The 21,936-nt window shown below is 37.3% G+C and overlaps 1 protein-coding gene across 2 annotated transcripts; it reads right to left on the bottom strand.

The window, feature by feature from the left end:
- Positions 1 to 1,796: 1,796 nt before the first annotated feature.
- On the bottom strand, positions 1,797 to 17,386 carry tlcd4a (TLC domain containing 4a). 2 transcript variants are annotated; one of them, XM_060870097.1, is made up of 7 exons: positions 17,045 to 17,386; positions 10,265 to 10,425; positions 9,461 to 9,550; positions 9,258 to 9,316; positions 7,923 to 8,017; positions 4,296 to 4,369; positions 1,797 to 4,112 (listed from the first exon to the last, which is right to left on the bottom strand). In XM_060870097.1, exons 2-7 carry the CDS (start codon positions 10,417 to 10,419, stop codon positions 3,797 to 3,799), a joined length of 789 nt encoding a protein of 262 aa, XP_060726080.1. In that variant the 5' UTR covers positions 10,420 to 10,425; positions 17,045 to 17,386; the 3' UTR covers positions 1,797 to 3,796. The 2 variants fall into 2 exon arrangements, with proteins under 2 accessions (XP_060726080.1, XP_060726081.1); XM_060870098.1 differs by lacking the exon at positions 17,045 to 17,386 and adding an exon at positions 13,298 to 13,341.
- Positions 17,387 to 21,936: the final 4,550 nt, after the last annotated feature.

The raw sequence follows: 21,936 nt of genomic DNA, 5'->3' as shown, positions 1-21,936 counted from the left end.
GGCATTGTCATAGTGGAAGAGGGTTGAGCCTCTTAATTGTGACTAAAAGTCTTAATGTTACAGCACACAGATATAATAGATGACTATGCTTCAAATGTGATGGTCAGGTGTCCACATGCTTTTGGCCATATAGTGTATTTCAAATACATCCCCGGCATGTGATTTAAGCCTAATAAATTAGCTGGTTTAAGATTCAGACCTAATTCAGAACTGTCCAGATACAAGGAATTGTAGTTCTTAAATTTTAACAACAGCTCCCTTACACCATCTAGTGGCCTAGAAAAGGTCCGTTTGATGCTTTCACAGGTTTTTCTACTGCTAAAATGTGCTTTCATTTAAATAGTTTAAAAATATTTGCCCAAAATAACCTCAAATTATTCTTTGAGAAAGATTACACCATTCTGTTATCAGTCATAAAATATGTAGTTAAATAATGAGTCAATTCAGTCAAATCCATTAAATTACAGTAACATTCTGATGCAAAGGTCATGCTGTTCACATGCAAGAATGTCAAGAACTGAGGATTTGAGAGTAAAGGAAGCTCTAACCTGTATAAGTGTAGTGATGGTAATAAAGTTCTAGGTGAGTGTACATATAAATTGGCATATTGTTTTTGTTATCTAAACTTTTCCAATACTGGTAATACTTTCCATATAAAGCCAGTGTCTGCCGAGCTCTCTCCTGGAACCTCATTTGGGCTGATTGCTCAATTACTTCATTCTTCTTCTTTCTATGCACACTGCAAGTCAGACAGTGCTGAACAAATCTACACGTTAATGTATTTCTGCAGGGTTCGGATTAAGGCCCATTAAGAGAGAATTTCTTCTGTTCCCTCATCAACAGTTTGACCCAAGTCAGGAATGGAACCTATGGGACAACCAGCCTCTCTCCCTCTCACTTTCAAACACATCACTCACAGCGCGCACACACACACACACACACACACACAGAGAGAGAGAGAGAGAGCGAGAGAGAGAGAGAGAGAGAGAGAGAGATTTTACATAGAGATGAGGGTTCAGTGGTAGCTTAGTGGTTAAGACTACTGATCACCAGAGCTGCCACTGTTGGGCCCCTGAGCAAGGCCCTTAACACAACTGCTCATTTATGTAAAGAAGATAAAAATAAATTTGTTAAATTTGTTAAATAAAACAAATAAATGCCATAAATGTAAACATAAACAGTGTTTGGCTTTGTGATAGAAAAGATGATCAATAGAACATTGTGCAAATGAGAATTTTTCCATGAATTATTGCTTTAATGGAACTGATGTGTTTGATACAATGTACAATCAGTGAAGTTGCCACTGAAACTGATCATCTTGGGAGGCTAAATTACACTAATCCAAATAAACATATTGCTTTATTCAGCAAACAGGGTCAATAGATCAGATAGATGACAAGATTTAAAAATCAGTGAGAGCTAAGTAACATTCTTGGTCCTGCTTCATACAGCTAAATCACACAGATTTTAAGGGGACATACATTATCGAACACAGTGAGGCTGCTGGCTCCGTGTAGCTTCACGCGAACACAAAAGCACTGTAGACAAAGAAAGTGTTCGGGTTTTTTAATTCAGTTTAAATCAAGCCAAATGAGTTTCTATTAAATGTACTTACTAATTAAACTAATTAAACTATTACTAATTAATATGAAATGAACATTCCCAGTATGGGAAAATGCAAATTACACTAGTCATTCAGTGAGTTTACACTGCGAGGTGTAGTTCTTACACTGAAGGTGTACTGAAATGCATTTATGCATTACATTACTGTATTTTATAAATGGAATGTATTTGCATCTAGTAAAACATTTTGCATTTTATTTTATTCAGAACAAAGTACAGGCTAGTAGGAATTTGAATCATGGTAACTGGGCAAAGTTTTAAAACCATATTTAAGACGTATGCTGGTGTACCTGAATCCACACTAAACAGTATAAATTAAAAAAAAAAAGAAAATTGCAAACTTTCATTTCATCTTTCCTCCATTAGACCTAAGGCAAGAACAAAAAGTAAAGGAAAGACATGCAAGCTCAGTCCAAAGCATAACATGTAATGGCATTAGAAGGTATTGAAAATAACCTTTAAGAAAATAAATCTTTAAAATAAAAAGGCAGCTAGAACAAGCAATTAAAGAAGTAAATGCAAAAGATTACGACTGGCCTCATCTTGTAAGTACAGAAAAGAAATGAATCTGCACTGACTACTATTCCCCATAAGGTAGAGCAAAGATTCAAGTCATTTATTCGATAGAAAATAGAACATCTGTCAATTTAAAAGAGCAAATAATTCCTCTATATCTCATATCATCTTACACACATACCAACATAAATACTTGTCAATTTTATAATATAAAATGTGTGGCATTCAGTAATATTCTCATTGTAGATGATTTCTTAGTCAGATTCAAGACTGGGTGAATATTCTACACTAAAATTTCGTACAAAGTACTGTAACATGATGCATCTCAAGCTGATTTAAATATGTTTGTGTTGCCATTGTTATTCAGTATATATCTATCAAGATACATCACAAACACCTTTTCTTCATACATAATACAATTCCTTTTAAAAGAATAAATATACATGTACATGCTGATTCAGTTTAGGTTCAAATAAATAAGGCATGATGCAGAAAAAATATCTGTTAAACATCCTTTGCTTTAGTGAGTGTAGATAAGAAACATCAGCCACAGGGTCATGTTCATGACCAAAGCCTTTCACAAAATATTAAACCGTTTATATTCTATTGTCACTGTACATGAAACTAAAATGAGTACTTGTGCATGTCCGTTAATATTCCTATCATCAATGATGCAAAAACATTCAGAGATCCACACTGCAGCATGCACTTACAGTATCCCCTGTTCAAACCAAGCTATGGTTTAGAGAATTTCAAGTGTGTGTGTGTGTGTGTGTGTGTGTGTGTGTGTGTGTGTGTGTGTGTGAAAACCATTTCCATATCTTGCTTTAAAAATCAAAAATCCCTTGCAGTAATGGCAGAACAAAGTGAGAAACTATTCAATTATGTCCATCATCTCCAAACAAAATCTAGGTGAAGAATTTGAGTCCAGCACAATGATTGATTTCCAAAAAGGAAAGACAGAAGTATACATCCCCTATCACACAAAGTGCAAAATCTTTATGTAAATGTAAAAAAGTCTGTGCACATTCACAGTTAAACTTTCCCGTCATCCTTGGCGTAAAGATGTCGTCTTGTTCGGATGTGGTCTGTGATGGGTAGCGAGTCTTGGTGTAATGTAGTGAAGGGGAGAGTGTGAGATCCTTCACAGTTTGTGTGTGAAGTGTAACTTCAGAGTAAACATGGTGGCTGTTCGAGTTTATAGATGGCAGTGTCCTGGTGAGTAAATCAGAAGGATGTGGCACATTTTGTCCTTAGAGGTGTAAAGTGTAAAGTTTAAAATATAAGCCTCACTTTTAGGCAATAAAAATCTAAACAGCTCAAAACAAAATGAAAATAGAAAATTCCAGTGCCCTTTGAGCTGAACATTTGTTTGTTGCACGTTGGGCCTAAACCACTGAAGCAGGTGGGAAGAGAGACGTCAGCAGCCATCTTAATCCGACACAAGCTTGTAGCACAAGCATCACTGAAAACATTTACTCATCTACTGTATTGCTCTGGTGTGGTTTCTCCACATGACCAGCTTCAAAAGCAAGTACACCAGTCGAACTCTGCAGCTGCTGCTGGCTGACTCACAATCTGCCACTTCTAAAACAAGAGAGTGCACTAAGGGTCTTCTTTAATTTTCCCCATTGAGTAGAAGGAACTTTCTTCATGCTTAGTTCATTTTTCCATTTTCTTGGACCTTGGACTTCACATGCTGTCTGGAGCGCAGAACCTTATAGCAGCCGCAAGCAATCTTATGCATCCACATGACGTTCATGATGTCCAAACAGATGCTGGAAAAGATCCAGGCACTGCGGCCACCAAATGACACACGATAGAAGGCCTCCGTGCCATATACAGAGTACATACGACTGTAGTAAACAGGCATGACTGCGATGCGAACCATGAAAAACACAGCTGCCATCAGCACACCATTGGAAATGTTGAGTCTGGAGGATTTAGGGTAACCTAACACTTCAAAGAACCAGCTGCAAAACACAGGCAAGCACACCCACATGACAAGAACTTTTAATTAACTGGACTTTTACTGATTGTATAATTCATATCCTTGCTTCATGTGTGTTATGTTTAGCTGGTTTAATTCATAATGCAGTTGTAGCGCATAATGCAAGTTCCTCACAGAGGTGAACAGAAAGCACTGAAGCACCTACCGCTGGTTCACACATGGAGTGGAAAACTCTGCAAGCAGACGGAAGTTAGCAAAATAAGGCAACATTCCTTGACCCTGAAACAACACATTGAAGAAGAAACAGACAATGACAGACAAAATAATAGAATAAACAGGCAACTCGATTGGCTTGATACAAGAAAGTATAAAAAACGGCACTAGGTTTGTGGAAAACACCTGAGCATAACCTTGGTTGGATGTGCAACCAAATGACCTTCATTACTGATATACAAACGCTGGAATGTTTTAGTAATCTGACTTTTGATAAACAATGGTTTTATATAACTTAAGTAAACCTATATACATGTAATTAAGTAGACTGCTACTGGAACAGCTGGAAATCACTCATTAATTTCTAAAGAATGTGGTCATCTGTAGCAACAGGGTCAATCCCTCTGATCAGGTTCGCAAATAAGTTTTAGTGAGAGATTCTTAGCTCAAATGGTGTAATGCAGCATTGGAGAAGTCTTCTATGGATAAAGATGTGGAAAGTTTAAGAGTAAAACAACACTATCTGAACAATGCTGTTCAACTTCAAATTAAATTTTTGTTCTTTTGTTCAGATCAAAATTAAATATAAAGCTTTAGGAGCTGCCAAAAAAAAGGCAGCTCCTAAAGCTCCTTCTATTTTTAGCTTAGTTTTTTCCTGTCTTCATATGAAACAAATTTTACATCCTACACACACAATCATCAATCTGCTGTTTTGCAGGAATGTCTAGATTAAAAAAGAAAAAGATAAATTAGTGATCTAAGCTTAAAAATATCAGCTAATATTCTCCTCCATTTCAATTTATGCCAAATAACAGAACACATCCAGATGGAGAATAGGGCTTTTATCGGTTTTAGCACATTTATACATCAAATATATATGAAGGCAGAGACAAATCGGCAACCGATATTAAATATAGGCACATCCTTAATCACTCTACCTCAGGTAAAGCCTCCTCAACACTTCTCATTAAAACAAAGTATTAACATTACATGAAGTCCTTCAGATCTGAAACCACAATGCATAAACTAAGACATATTTCTTCAGTAAAGGGTTTGAATGAATGGTGCATTTACAGCTGCTCTTCTGTATATCTGTCCAGTAAGTGGTGGCTGTCAGCGTAGCTGTAGGGGTGCACGTTCCATCCTTTATCCCTACTTCTATACTAGCAAACATAAAGACACTTACCTTGGGCGATGAAATTAATTTCAGTGTTTACAATACTTACTCAACAATGGACAAGGACCATAAAAAAAAAAAAAAAAAAAGAGAAAAACACCAGCATGTGCATGCTAGTACCCCTAAGCACTGGTAAGTCCATACTGTAACTGGGCTTCATAGCTGCACAGGGTTCCACAACAGCACAACGGCAGACAAGACAGGAAGTTGTCTAGATCTAGATCAGCCAAGCCCTGTCCCTTTTATTAACAAAGCACTAAGTTTGCTCTGGTATTTTTTGCATGTTTAGTGGTCAGTAAAGTGGTACTGCATTATCCAAGACGTCATGTTAGGTGAAGACACAGAAAGACAGGACAGGATTTTTGTTTAAAAAAAAAAAAAAAAGTGCAGTTTGAAAGCAAAAAAAAACCAACCAAACAAAAAAACATAAAAGCTGCAACACCAACAATTAATTTTGTCTGACATGCACTATAAATTAGAAAAAAAAACAACAAAAAAAAAACAGCTAATGCTAAATATTTTTGTACATCAGTCTTTTATAGACCATATGCACAGGTCCTTTTGCTGATCAAAACAATCAAGTGTGTACTACATCCTCACAAAGTAAACTATTTAAGACGGTTTAAAGCAAAATATCTGCTATCATCTGGAATTCTTAATATCCAACAGATGATTTACGAGAATTTGCAACGGTATAAAGGAGCCAGCATACTGATAGTTTGAAATGTATTTGTAAAACTGACAAACCATCAAATAACACAGGAAACAGCAACAAATAATGCTTATGACTTAATGCTTGTAACAACAACAAACAGGAATAAAACAATACTGAGAGACTCCAAGCTTCATGATGAATCAATTCTAATCCTATATACAGTTATATCATCTAGAATAATTCTGTTGGTTCTACTTGACTAATTTAGCAGTTATGAAAGTGTCCAGTAACAGTATGGCCCTACAACAACATTCCTTTAATGTTTCTGGGGAGATTTGGATTTCTTTTGGAGGTTGTCATAGGTTTTACCTCCTAAAATTTACACTTTTCTATTTTGCAGAAATTTGCCAGAGAAACAACTAATGAAAAGCAAAATTTGAGCACTCTCAAAACCTAGTTTGGAGTCAGATGTGTTTTGCTAAATTAAGCACTTCCTGTCATGCTGTATATTGTGGGTCAGAACAGAATTCAATAGTCGCTCAATATTTTTGGTCGGGTGACCTGACAGTTCTGTAATATCAAGTCAGCTCTCAGCCACAGTCATATGGTTTTCTCTTAGAAGTGAATTCTGTGGCGCAACGCAAAGAAAAATCAAAGTGAACAAGCAGTGCATGTAGTACTTGATGGTCCATTCTCTCCAAAGCAGAACACAAAAGAACAAACAGATCTCTCCTTGAATCACATCCAATAAAAAAACAAAACAATGTCAGCTCAGATTAGGTCTGCACCATCATAAGCCCTGATTGGCATTTTATGCCGGTTATATTTTGTACAAGTGAGAGAGAGAGAGAGAGCTCCAAAGAGGGCCTGAGAAATAGAGAATAAAGAGAAAGTTCTCTTGTATAAAGGCAAGGAGGTTGAGCATGCATTGAGCAGACCCTCCACCAGAGGCAGCAGCAGCAGTGTGTGAGCTGTGAGCTGGTTACTGCATGCACTCAGCCAATGCAAGAGAAAAGCATGGTGGAGGAAGAGCAAAGATACGTGGTACGAATACTGCGATTTAAGTCACTGCATTCCATGCAAAAAGTACCATCATCATTATCATCATCATCAACATCATCATCAAAGCCATAGTCAACTAGAGAACCTGGCAACCTAGAGGGATACATATTAACAGAGCCAAAGGTGAACAGCGGTATCTGCCATTTTGTGTGGTTCACCTAACGTAAGCAAAAATAAAGAAAAACATCGGCTTAGTGTTCAAATTAAAAGCCAACAGGTCTGTGAAGAGTCTGTGAGAATATTTCATCTTTGAACTGTGTGCTACTATCAGAAGCACACTGTTAATCTGACAGGTTACAGTACTTACTACAAATAGTCTAACATTTCTTGTTCTAATCTGTTCATTGTTAAGACCTGCAAAAACTGTTAGTCCTTTTTCCATTGACATGGTGCTGTCATGGGGTCACCTCATGACTACAATCCCAACTTATGCTAATCACTACAATCCCAACAAGACTTCGTTTGAGTAGCTAACTGTTCAGAATGAATAAATAATAATAAAAAACAATATGTATTTCTCATCTTAGCATTATCATTGTGTTGTGATGATGTAAAAATGTGAAAGTGTCTTACACACTGCATCTGATCAAGCCTGGATGTGTTAGTAGAGAACAGTGAGGTTTTAGCAGCCACTTCACACCCCTCAGGCGTCACAACTGTTCACCCTTGGCCATCTCTTTCCCATCTTGCCTGCACATTCTGCTCTTGGACAATAGGGAACTCACCAGTACAAAGTAGTAAGCATACAATGCGGCCAGGTGGTGAACTACAAAAAACTTGTCCCCTATCGCCCTCCAATAGTAAAATATGAGCAGCAGATCTGCAAAAGACACAGAAAAAAGGAAACTATGTGAACTGTAGACACCCTGTCAGACTTCTTGGTGTAGACTCTGAGGCTCATTTACAGCAAGGTCCTGTACTACAAATACTGTTATGGAAATAACAAACTACTTCAAAATACACTCCGCTTTAAAAAATATACTCAGCTGAACTCACAATTATATTTAACATGGTACTGGAATTGATTCCAAATGCAGGACAAACAGAAATTTACTTAAGGCCATAGATATATGATTTGACCAGATTTGGTGCAAAGATGTCTTTGGATTTCAAATCTAAATAATCTAGTATAAAATCTAAATCAAACCTAGTATACAATCCCCTCCAAATGTACTGGAACAATGAGGCCCATTCTTTTGCTTTTGCTACACATTAAAGACAATTGCATTTAAGATCAAAACATAATAGAATAGAAATATCAGACAAGTGATCGTTCCCTCAGCTTTCATTTTTCTATTAGTTACATCTAGATGTGTTAAATACTCGTATATGGTACATTTAGTTTGAGGTCGGGGTGAAGGTCTCACAATCCACTGTATGAAGACTTCAAGCACAGAAATTTATAGATCATACCACGAGATTCAAACCTCTCATCGACAGTAAGAATCAGACCCGATTGAAATTCACAAAGAAATTCAGAGATGAGCCATAAAAGTTCTGAAACAAATCGCCTCTACCAAAGTTATGGAAATACCAAAGTGGGAAGAAAGAAAGGATCTGCTCATGATCCAAAACAAACACAGAGGACATATTGTCATGGCTTGGGCTTGTGTGGTTGTTTCAGGAACTGGATTACTCATCTTTAGTGATGATGTAACTCACAATGGTATACTTTATTCAACACATCTAGATGTAGGCATCAACAAAAATTTTATTTGTCTGACTGTTCTAATACTTTTGGAGGGGACTGCGCTTTCACAAACAATGGGTTATGCTTGCACATTTACACAGATAGGTAACATTTTAAAATACAAATTGGAAAGCTATGAATCTGCATACACTTTACTTTGAAGCAGTTAATATAGGGTGAAAAATCCCAGTAAAAACTATGCTATTTAAACAAATGTCATGGGAGTATTTATCGTTTATAAAGGAAACAACTCATACTGTGTTGTGACATGTCTCACAGCAGTGTGTGGCAGTTTCACATGCTTTCAGACTTGATTTAATATACCAGAAAGCCCTCTGCATGCAGTGTGACTACAGGATTGAACTCTTACCAGATATGAGGTAGCCTGTTGTTATTCCCACGTTTATCTTCACCAATGTTGGATCTCCCCTATAGGGTTAAAGACAGAGTAAATAAGTCTATGCTGTGCCCCTGTATTGAGGAGAATGACAGAGGGCCGTCTCCAGCTGTGTTAATTCCTACAGGGCAGCATTGCCACATAATTCTCTACATGCAGTATGACAGTTCTCTTACCACACAGGGTCCTTATTGGTGGCTTCATCAAAAAAAAGGATGTAGAGGCAAAAGAGCCCAACCACTATCGCATGGAATGTGGACACTGTCCTAGAAAAACATGGAGATGTAAAGCATAGAAGCAAAAACACTCCTGAATGACATAGGTATTATAATTGCATATTGTCACACTTGTGAAACATTTCTGGGGCCCTGATATTTTGTAAAAGATATTTTGTTCTTACATCCATGTTCACATTGTATCCATAACATCATGATATTTCACCTGCAAATCTTGTGATTAAGTAAAAGGTATAATTGTGCAAAAAAACAAACAAACAAAAAAAAAAAAACAGACATGGCTTTTCATACATAATCCCTGCATGTGTCTGTCAGACCCTATAAAGGAAGCATGTCCTCCCACTCCTCAAGGCTAACAAACCTATTTACACTACACTACTGCTATTTAGTGCACCACATCATATCACATTTAAACAACCACAAGTCTCAACAGATACAAAACATGTAATTCATTAAATCACAGTTTACACTCTTACAGCAACTAATACACAAGAAACAAAAATTGGAGCTCGTAAAAAATATTTAAAAAAAAAAATTACATCAGAAATTCATTACTATAATAATGTTACACTACTGTGTATGTGGGCACATATGTTCATTCACATTTTTCCTGTCATTTGTTTTGTTTCCCAGTAATGTCAGTTATTCTACTGGTTAACCATTATAAGGAATATAGAGCAGATAAGCAGCAAGTCATTAGTGTGTCTGCATGGTGGACACTAGAAGGTGTGTTATGTGTGTTACCTTGAGTTCCACTCAATTTGCTGCTTGTGGCTGAGTTTCAGGAAGCCTGGGCTGATCCTGCATGACAACCAGGGACTCAAGCTGTGGAAGAGCCACTGGAAAGTGCAAAAGCTGACTGTGGCGATGAGTAAGATCAGCTGGCTGAAGGCATCCATGGCCACCTGAGAGATGAAGGAGCACAGAGACAGACTGCTTAAAAAATGTTAAATCACTGAACAATATCACCTGTGCTTCAGGTCTGCCCACGCTGATGACTGTGCACACACCTGATGCAGAAAAAGAAAGCAAACAACCTTTGGATTGTACAACCTTTGTGCAGAGCAAAGAGATTTACATGCATACTGTACTCATGGACACACACACAGTGGAGTTTAGTGTACTGTAGGCTACAAACACTTTATTTAAAGCGCCATTCAGATGCCTGCCAGTGATTAATGTCAAACATGTCATCGGATATACTGGGGAGCACTATGGCTGCCCCAACACTTCAACCCTGGGATCTATAAGTAGTCCGGGGGCACAGCGAAACAGGTTCTGACGCAACATGGCTATGTCAGTTGAACAGATGATTTTGTAGACTTGACTGCTCTGTTTGTGCACTTCACTGAGGGGCATAAAGTTGTAAACTAGTTCATCCACACTGAGGCAGAAATTGTTATCCTTACAAAAATCAGCCAACAATGAAACAATGAGACTTAACAAGCTAGACTGCTTTTCTGTTCAGACTTGTTATGGTGATTTTTGAAAAATACAGATAAATACGAATAAATAGTTGGTTCTAAAACCACATCTTATACACATGCACCTGCAGTATTGACAGATTTATCTGACTGAAAATATATACTGTATGCAACAGTTATTTTATATTCTACAGGCTACTGAGAATCACCTTATGCTTTTCAACATTCAGCAGAAATCCTAATTCATTGTCATTGACTGGTCAGATCAATGCAGTTGATGAATATTTCGCCTAAATTTCTCTTTGTTTTTCAGTGCATTCCATTGTTTCTTCCTAAGCATTTCTATTGACCAGATTGTTACCCACTTTTTGTGGGTCGGAAAAGTACCCAGAATACAGAATTCATTGCTTCGTAGATGTCGGCTTAGTGGTGGGCTTGCACTGCCCAAATCTATATATTACTATTGGACAGCAAATGTTCATAAACTAATATTTTGGCTCAGTTCATCCACTGCACAATGGTGCAGGTTGGAGGCAAGATCATGTATATCTACCTCTTTATTGGCTTTGCTTAGTTCACCCCGTCTTATAAAAATATTCCTTTAATACATAATCCAGTAGTCATATCCACTCTTCAAATCTGGTATCAATACAGACGACATTTTAAATTAATCTCCGCCTCAACATTAATACATGAGAATCACATGTTTCCACCATCTATTACTGATCCTGTTTGCAATGGCATGGAAAAGGCATCAGATGCTTTCAAGACCTACAGTATATCAAGAAGGTAGCTTTTGTAATTGTTATCTTCTCAACTAGGGCTGCCTGAATCCCATCTGTTTCGGTCAGACATTGTGCTGTCACTCTGTTTCCTAATTACCCCTCTTCACCTCCTACAGTATACAAGAATAGGAAGTACTTCTGAAATTTAACCCTCATCACAAGTCACAAATTTTGAGAATGGTCGGCTATTATGTTTTAATGGGTGTGCTATTGATAAAATGAAAAGAGCTTGGGAAAGTGAGCATGGAGGGAGTTCTGAAGAGGAATGGTGGGCCGCTGCATTGGACAGAATACGATCTAGTACGATATGTGCTCGTCTTAGCCTTATACAATTTAAAATACTACACAGAATTCTTTTCTCTAAGGCCCGGTTATGTGCAATATATTCTACTATAGAGGACAGATGTGACAGATATCATGCGTCTTAGTGCAATTTGAGTCATATGTTTTTTACTTGTTCTAAATAGCAAACTTTACTGGGTTCGTTATTTTACAGTGATGTCCGAGGTGCTCAGGGTCAGTATTGATGTTTGTCCTGCTATCGCAATTTTTTGGGGTCCAAAGGTCTGGTCACAGTTTAGTTCTAAACAATTAGATATTTTAGCTTTTACATCTTTATTAGCTAGGCGTCATATTCTAATCCACTCTGGCAATCTGATAAGCCTTCTACTACATCTCAATGGCTTGTAGATACAATGTTTTTTCTTTGAAAAGATTACATGTTCTGGGAAGAGTCTTTTATCACATATTTTAAGTCTCTTAAATCTCTGCCTTCTGATTAGTGCCTTTTTTTTTCTTTCCATGTTGACTTTGTTTATTAAATTAGTTGGTTTGTTTCATTTTTTCTTGTTGATTGGGTTGTAACTGGTATTTTTTACGTGATTAAATGTGATGTTTTTTGCTGTTCGTTTCAAGTTTGAATTGTTGAAAAATGGATAATGTTTAAAACCTTATTTCAGTGTTAATGAAAAAAACAATAAAAAAAAGTTTGAACCTATAAATCCTAATTCAGAGCACCTTACAGATAAGTTTTCAATCAATATCAATCAAAAACCATATTCACATGCTAGTATGAATAGCCTATGGTCTACAAAAACCATCAAGCTAAAATTTGTGCAAGAAATACATATGAATTATACTAATCTTCTTAACATTTAGATTAAAAACTCTTCTTCAGATTAAACCTAAAACAGAAAGCACTGTTTATCTCTTTTTATACAAGATGGCTACTATTTTCCTATACTATATTGTATACACATGGCTGTAATAATTAGACTATAGTTTTAGGCTTTTTGAGACAGAGCAAATGTTTTACAAGTGTTTGCTTTAGATTGTTCGGTTGGCACTCCGTCCAGGGTGTATCCTGCCTTGATGCCTGATGACGCCTGAGATAGGCACAGGCTCCCCGTGACCCGAGGTAGTTCGGATAAGCGGTAGAAAATGAGTGAGAGTGAGAGTGCTTTAGATTGTTTCATCATGATAATATTCACGTAGAATTTCCACAAAAGTACCTAATTCAACAAAAAGTAGTTTGCAATGATATCAGTCTCTGAATTCAAACTTCAAACCTGCAGTCTGAATTGAAGGACAAGTCCACGGGCTGAAAGTATGGCGCAGTGGACCAAAAACTTTCTATATGTGTCTCCAACTTAGTTAGACATTACAGGAAATGATGCAGTGCTGTTATTCTCTATAAGGATTTACTAAATATTAATCGGTGCCAATCATTTTAAACCAGTAATATAACAAAAAAAACAACAAAAAAAAACATTTTTGTTCAAATAAATCTATACTGTCTTTATGTTTAATTATATAAAAACAGTACTTATTGCATGTTCTATTTGATATTTTGTAGAATAAAACATTGTCCAGTCTTGTCCTCTTGTAATCTCTCGTGACAATAGCATGATTTCGGGGGTGGGTAGGTACTGACAAGAAAGCAACGTTTAAACAAATTCTGTGGGCAGGAAAGTCACATGGGTGGAGCAGCAAATGTGCTCAACTCCAAGAAATTACGTGTCTGACACAAGCATGCCATTCCTGTCTAAGAGTTACAAAGATTTTGACTTTTGATACCACAATGCTACCAAATGGCTACCAGGCTCAGAATAATCCAAAAATCTGTTCAGGATAAAACAAGGAATTAAAATATTTTTTCCACCCATTTTCTTGAAGGGTGCCAATAATTCTGCAGTTGCCTTCATGACTGCAGACTCCCAAAAATAAGACATGCTGGAGTCAACCAAATAAAAAGTCCACTGGTCAATAAAACACAGATTGTTTGTTTTTTGACTTGAGTTTACATTATTTATTTATTCATTAATTTTCCATTCAGCTAAAAAAAGTGAGCAGTTTTGCTGAACTGTTTTTTTTTTTATTATGTGCAACCTTAGTGAACACCTCAAGAGCACTTCATTATGCTTCAGACTGCCTCCAATTTTATTCTGATCAAGTAACTGTGATGCTTTGATGGGGACATCATATATGATGGGGACTACAATATATGTCTGTAAAATATACGGCTACAATATCACAATAGCTTGAGATCACTGCTGCTGTTCCCAAAACTGTCAGGTGAAAGAAAACCAGTATTTCCAAAACGTATGTAATTTCGACAGTCATTCAGCTTGGCTTATGCAAACACACCATTACTAGAAGACCGATGAATGAAGCTTATTGTCTACTTGGATTTGCCAATAAAGTAAATCTCTATTATAATAATAAAATTATCCTAAAAAGAAAAATGATCTCTGAGATACTTTTCACCTCAGAGGCTGGTTAAGTTGGTTAACAGCTAGGAACAAGGAATTAGGTTTAGCATGTCACAAGTACACAATTAACATTTTTGTGTGTCAAAATTCTGAATCAGAAAGTAACAAATCTCTGTTAACATTTAAAAATACACCACACAATTGTCACTGGAAAGAGTTTATGTCTTTCATTCATCTTAAACACTTGATCACTTTATCCTGATCAACACTGGCAGCTATGCAGGAATACACCCCGGATTGAATTTCAATCCACTGCAGACACAATCAATATACAAAGTGAGGAAACAAACATGGCACCTGTACGAAAGAGTGTCTATTGTTTGCTCTGTCAGAGTATGTAAACCTAAGAAAAAGGTACATTAACCAATGAAATTTCAGTCAGGTGAAAAGCTCCACATGTCAAACCATGACAACATATTTTCAGAAATTCAGCAGTACAACTTTTTAAGCCTCTTTAAGCTAGGATAGATAAGCAGCTTTTTGTGATATCTTTACTGCAATCAAAATTATGGAATTATGCATAATACACAAATAGAGGTATGAATGACGCGTATGAAGGAGGCATTTTCTCCATTAAACATTTATCTTCAGGACTTAAATGCACATTTAACACATGTAGTTTACAAACCTGTCAATACTTGTTTAATGGAACTTGTTTCATGGAAATCCTCAAAAGTACTTTCACCTGAGGCTACAACTGCTTTAATGTGTGTAGTACAAACACCTACACTAAATATCAGGAAGCACCTTGTGACATGGTGAAATATCCATGTCCATGGTGAAATATCCACCTTGTGAAATATCGGTGACATGGTACAGATACTGTACACCACAGCACATAAAAACATGGTAAAATTTATAGTTATACAGTTATAGTAACAAAATAAAATAGCAAATAAAAAACAATAGTGATAAATAAAAAAAATTAAAGGAGAAAAAAGTGTGTGTGTGTGTGTATAAACTATAATGCACAGGTTATATTACTAAACAGAGAGATGCAGATCACAGAGGTACAGTGAAACATTGTGTGTCTTTTACCATGCAGGTAAACACAACATGCGCCTTCAGGACATCAGGATCAATCAGTGCCACTAGGACATTTCCTTAACACCAGTTCCCTAGCCTGGGCCAAACCAGTCTTACTGCATGCTTTCTGGACACGCATATTCACAGTCTTACCTATACGCCTACGTGCAGTTTGTGACACAAGAATGTAACCACATTGTGTACCACACTCTGTATGTCTTAAGCATTAGGGGATTAGGGAACCCTTGACCAAACTACTCCCTGGCTATAAAGGCTGGATTTGCAAATGAAGTATGAAGCTTTAAGTAATTTTTTTTTATTATTATTGTTTTGAACAATAGAACAAGGCTAGTCACAAGTGCAATGAAATTTACATCCCTGTTGTAGGCTTCAAATGAAAGTAAGTATAGCTGTCTTTCTGACACCGATACATCAGTTTCCTGGCAATGTATTTAAAGTTCTATCTTATATAGTGACATGACTGCCAGTTGTCAAGGGTAAATGCCTATATAGGTCACAAGGCAACATATGTAAAGCACAAACAGCAACCCTGAAGGAAGGCAAATGTTACTTAAAACCAGTTTTCACTCAGTGGAAATAATGTGTGTAGATTAAATTCCAGGGCATTGTTTCCTTATGAGGGCTACAAGCAAAGCCAGAGACTGTTTGCTTTAGTTATCACTGCTTTCATACCTGCAGTTCTTCAAGGTCTTGAGTCAGTTAAATGATTACCTCAAATTCAGCTAACAGAAAGTAACCCTTGAATGTGTTTTAATGTCTAAACCGTCAAATAATCAAGATCAAAATGTTTCAGAGTAAGGTGTGTGATCATTTTATAAAAACAAAAGGTAAATGTGGATAAAGGAGGCAAGAAAAATGATGATAATAATAATAATAACTGAGACTATTGTACTCTCCACTATGTGCATGTCTGTTTTGAATCTAGTGTCTTACACAGATTATTAGTCACTTATCTGACAGAAATCGTACAGAAACACGAAGCAGCAGGAAACTGTTAAAAGCTCAGCGTTTAACCCTAAACGTTACTGCTGAGACTTAAAAACACTCAACAACACGACATCTACAGTCGCTGGTGAACGCTGCCATTACCCACTAATGACTTCCTGTCAAACCTACACATTAATATCCTTCCTATAGAACTAGTATGCAACTAGCTACAAAACCTCACAAGCCAAGAAGCAAACACTGAACTAATAAGCTTATAAAATCCCAGTTCGTTGAGGCTAAAACCTGCTAACATGCTAAACACTAGGCTAACACAGACACATCTGTACACAGCAGCATCTTTATTTTATTTATAGGTTATGTTTTGATTGTAGTCTATGTTTCAAACGGGTGGCAAAAACACTAAACTGGGGGAAAACACGGTCGTTGTTGTAATGTTTTGTAACCTTAGGCCAGGTCTCGTCGCAATGATAGGAAATCACCCAAAACAAAACAAATAAAAACCGTACTATTAATTACAGGAGATATATTTGATCGGTCATGCTTACTTACCTCTTGTCAAACATTCACCATGTTAGCCCAGTTGGTGTAGTTAGTTCCGTCGATGCTGTAATTGTCAGCTACTTGGTCTCGGAGCTTGAACACATCATAAGGGCTGAAAAATCTGTCCACTACCGGCGCCTGTGCTCACTCAGCAACACTGTCGGTCCTCCACAACATGACAAAACACAGCTGTGTCTTCATTTTAGCACTGCGATTGACTTGTGCTCGTTTATCAGTGCCATGCGTGCGGAAAGTAAGTTGTTTGAGCATAGCAGAAATGAGACATGCTAAAGCAGGATGTTGCATGTCTGATGCGCAGAGATGGAGGAGGTTACTGTAGGGCAAAGCGCTCTCTGGTGTGGGCATCAGGTTTCACTCTCATTCTTAAAGACATACAGGGCGTGTGTGTGGGGGGGGGCATAACATTCAGTTTGTGCATTAATAATTGTCAGTGGAAGGTGTCCTTGCATATGCAATGATGATTGTCTTTACCTGTACTCATTCAGCAGACGCTTTTAGTACAACTGAGTTGATCGGTTGAGGCTTAAAAGCCTTTTCTGTTCAAATATCCAGCTTGTCCTGACCAGCCACTGATTCAGAGCTGCTCAAGCTGGTGACATCTTTGCCAGATGGTATGTTATTTATGTCAGTGCCAGTAAATTGACTTATAATTATTTGAGATTTGCTAATTGCTTTATTGTTGTATTTTCTTACAATTAACTTCTACAATGAAACATTACAAGCTGGTCCATCTGCACAAGGGCCAAGATTAACAACATGGTGGAAATGAACAACATGATTGCAGAATTTCTTTTTTGTTGCATAGTTTAAAGAATGATTTGTTACATCATGATGTTATTTTATTTGCTTTATGGCATAACTCAGTTTGGGATTGGGATTATTTTTGTTTGGATGATTACATCGATGAAGGATGATGTGAAGTTGGACATCATGTTGTGGATACAGATCACTGCTCACAATTGAGACTAGACTCAATAAGAGACCTTACTTCAATAAGTTCAATGAGTGTTGGTGGATAAGGTTCATAATAAAACAGAACTATTCTATTGGTCCACCAGAGGGCAGACAACGTGCATTAAAATGCGAGCAAAGCTGGCATTAGTCATAGCACAAACACTGCCACATACTGTTCCTATTTACAAACACAAGAAAAAACAGACTCCACAGGCCACATGATAATAATAATTTTCTTTCATCAGATCATCTATTAACGTTACCTTTGTTTAGAAATTACTCCTAAATCTGAATACTGAATCAAACAGAATAGCCTCACCGATACAGTCTGTTTTGTGTTCCTTCAGAAGCCTGACATCAGACTGATTCTTGTAACAAATTGTGATGCTGCAGTATCAGTGAATTTAGGTCAGAAATGTAATCAGGTAGCCCACGCTCATGTATTGTGTCAGTCAGCTGTATTTCTGGCTGTTAGAAAATATGTCCAGTGGCCTACAAGCTTGTACTGTATAATGCCTTCAAGGAGCCGCTCTACAAATCCCCTAATGCTTACTTTCATATTCTTTTGCAAACCTATGTATAGCCGACAAAAATAATGTAAATCCAAACATGGAACATACTATACTCCCATTTTTTTTACTTTACTTTAGTCCACAACAGATACAAACACATCCCTCTGTTAGCAGTTAGTAAGATAATGATCTTCACCAGTCAACCAAACAATCGTTCCAATCTGGACTCAATTGGATTTGATTTGTTTCAACCATTCTGTGGAAAACTGAGAAACTGTGGGAAACAGATGTCAGTAAATCATTTGTAACATCACTTGGTTGCATGGGTTATGTATAATAATTGTCTTTCCACACCTATGACTTTTCCAATCTGTCTGTGCCTATCACACATAAATATAGCAACCGTAAGGGAACAGACTGCCCTCACACAGCAGATACACACTGGTCAAGCGTATACGAGACAACACTGCTCTGTGGTAGTGGTCTGGCAAGATGTCTTATCGTTTTAACTGCTTCTTATTTAATTTCTGTTGTTTACATGTGGTTTTGGTTGTTTCTTTTGTCTGAAAATAAATAACCAGCATTAAGATTTTTATCCAGTGTCAGGTTATTTATTTCCCATTGATCTCTTGCTAATAATCTCTTATTTAAGTCTCAATATCTCAGAGATTGTTCAATTTCATCATTGTGTGGTAAGTCATACAAAACTCCACATACACAAATAATGTTCATTTATTTAAAATAATGGAGATTGTAAGACTTCAATTCAACTCTCATGGCTTTAATGATTATGGAATGCGGTGGATTTGACATGCGGGTGATGTTCGAAAAGAACAATATATACAATCATCATATACAATCATATACATTTTTTTCATCTGCTAAACCTACTAAAAGCAAAAAGAAAATGAAAACTAAGTTTTATAATATAGTGTGGTGCTGTAGTGAGTCACTGTCTTGGATTGAACTGGTGCATGCAGTTAACTTTAAGAAAAGAAAAGTCTGGTAAATGAATAACAATTCCCCTGTCAGTGGAATGCTCCACTATAAAATGGAAGCATGTTTAGAATTACTTAAATCCTGCTGTTTAGTCTAAGGTGATTGGTGCACCTCTGTTCAAGGCTCACGAGAATCAAAAGATTACATGTGTGTGAAGAGTTACATAATGCATTTTTTAATGTTCTTTTTGAACATTCTCAAAAAGTTGTTTAAAACGACTTTTTTTCTGTGGAAAGGTGTAACAGCACTGCTGGATATGCTATTTAGTGTCAATTACTTTGCAAGAATAGAGATTTCTGTCTGTTTAAGAATCATTGACTGTATACCAGGTTTGCATGACTGTGCTTCTGGGCAGTCAGCTTGGTTTTCCTGTGCACATGCTTCTGAAAATTCCTCGCCATTTATTGGCTGCTACTAACATCATTTACAGGAATTTAGTGCTTGAAATAATAGCCAGGTCAAATATTGTTTTTTCTTGACTTACTGCAGATGTACCTGCAAATGTGCCAGAACCACCTTCAGATTAGATTTATCAATAGACTGCTCCTTGCATTAGTGGGTACTCGAATCTTAATAAAAAATTAACAGGTTCCCATTGAATAGGTTCCTTTGTGTGTTTTTATGAATGATATAATGACTGAATTTTGACTGAAGAAGTATTTATCTTTTTACTTATCTTTTTGAAGAGAATGTAATAATTGACTACTGACTATTAAAGAAGATGGAGACTTTAAGCTGCTAAATAGATATTTTAAGAAGCGATGGATGGAGACATTTAACATTATTAGATAAATTATTGTTCTCATGTTGATGAGTGGGGGGCACGGTGGCTTCGTGGTTAGCACGTTCGCCTCACACCTCCAGGGTCGGGGTTCAATTCCCGCCTCCGCCTTGTGTGCGTGGAGTTTGCATGTTCTCCCCGTGCCTCGGGGGTTTCCTCCGGGTACTCCGGTTTCCTCCCCCGATCCAAAGACATGCATGGTAGGTTGATTGGCATCTCTGGAAAATTGTCCGTAGTGTGTGATTGCGTGAGTGAATGAGAGTGTGTGCCATTGGCACTCCGTCCAGGGTGTATCCTGCCTTGATGCCCGATGACGCCTGAGATAGGCACAGGCTCCCCGTGACCCGAGGTAGTTCGGATAAGCGGTAGAAAATGAATGAATGAAAGATGAATGAATGTTGATGAGTGATTGGGAACACGGTGGCAAATGTTATGTCAAAATATGCTACATTTTTAGTAGAAGTGGTTTCACACATCTGCTCTCAGCTGAGGATTGATGAACAGCAGGCTACAAAATTATTGACATTCCTTCAGGAGATAGGAGGAAAGCAACAAGGAAAAGGAGCAAGGAGTCCAAGGTCAAGGAGTACCTTAACACCTTATATGTTTTTCCTTTTTCCATTTCACTGTTTTTTATTTTCTCTTGTACAAAGACAGTTTTATCAGTGGCTTCCATTTAGAACACAACTATATATGATTAATAAAAAAGTATAAAAGTACTGCTGTACTTTCTTGCCAAATTAGATAGGCTGCCTCACACTTGAGCTATTTTTATCCAGCTAGAGCTAAATATAAGTGATCTGGACTGGTTACAGTATATTCAATCTAGCATTCCATTGAACAGCCTTCTAAAAGCTGCACTTGTACCAGGAAAAAAGTAGTGATTTCTTTGCTCTATATCTAAGGCAGTCTCAGAGATTGGTGGATTTAAGTGTTCTGCTGGAGGATGGCTACCTAGAGCCTGTGAGCTCCTGGATGTCAAGGATATTCATAAACTCTAAAAACTAGTTCTCGCTACATAAACATCCAAGCGCACTGAATCGTTACTGATAAATGAAAAGTAAATTTATGATTGAAGTTTGAACTGTAAAAGCTAGCAAGATTTTAAGAGCCATTTAAAGAATTTTAAACAGGATGGTGCACTTAATGCTGCACTTTCCAAGATTAATAAAAGACTTGCTGCAAGTGGTTCCACTTACACAGGCATGAATGGAATTTTATTGCTGATTGTGTAAAGAGGGGGAACAAAAGAAGGGTAAAACAATAACAATATTAAAGCAGGAGCCGTTCGGATCCGTTTTGTGTCAAGACCTGTAGAAGCAGTCTTAGATGCACACAGAGATCCCCTCCAGGCATTTCAACTGGTTTTGGATCAGACGCAGCTCTTGTCAGCAAGGGGGCTGTATCTCACTGTGATCAGCAACTCGTCAGCTCCAGGAAATCCCCCACCACCACCTCCACCCCTCTTCCCTTAGTCACACCCCCTCCACCCTCTGAGCATGTCTGACTAAAGCTGAACGTATCCTCATTCCTGGTATTCTATTTCGTTCTTCTCTTCTTTCAGCTTCCAAATCCCTCTTTTCAGCCTGGGTTGAGGACATTCTAAGGTAAAGTGTGCAGAAGCAATCTGCTAA

The sequence above is a fragment of the Tachysurus vachellii genome, chromosome 5 (assembly GCF_030014155.1).
Source record: "Tachysurus vachellii isolate PV-2020 chromosome 5, HZAU_Pvac_v1, whole genome shotgun sequence".
Classification (NCBI taxonomy): Eukaryota; Metazoa; Chordata; class Actinopteri; order Siluriformes; family Bagridae; genus Tachysurus; species Tachysurus vachellii.
Note: the sequence above shows the minus strand (reverse complement) of the source record. Positions and strands in the feature narration are given on the sequence as shown.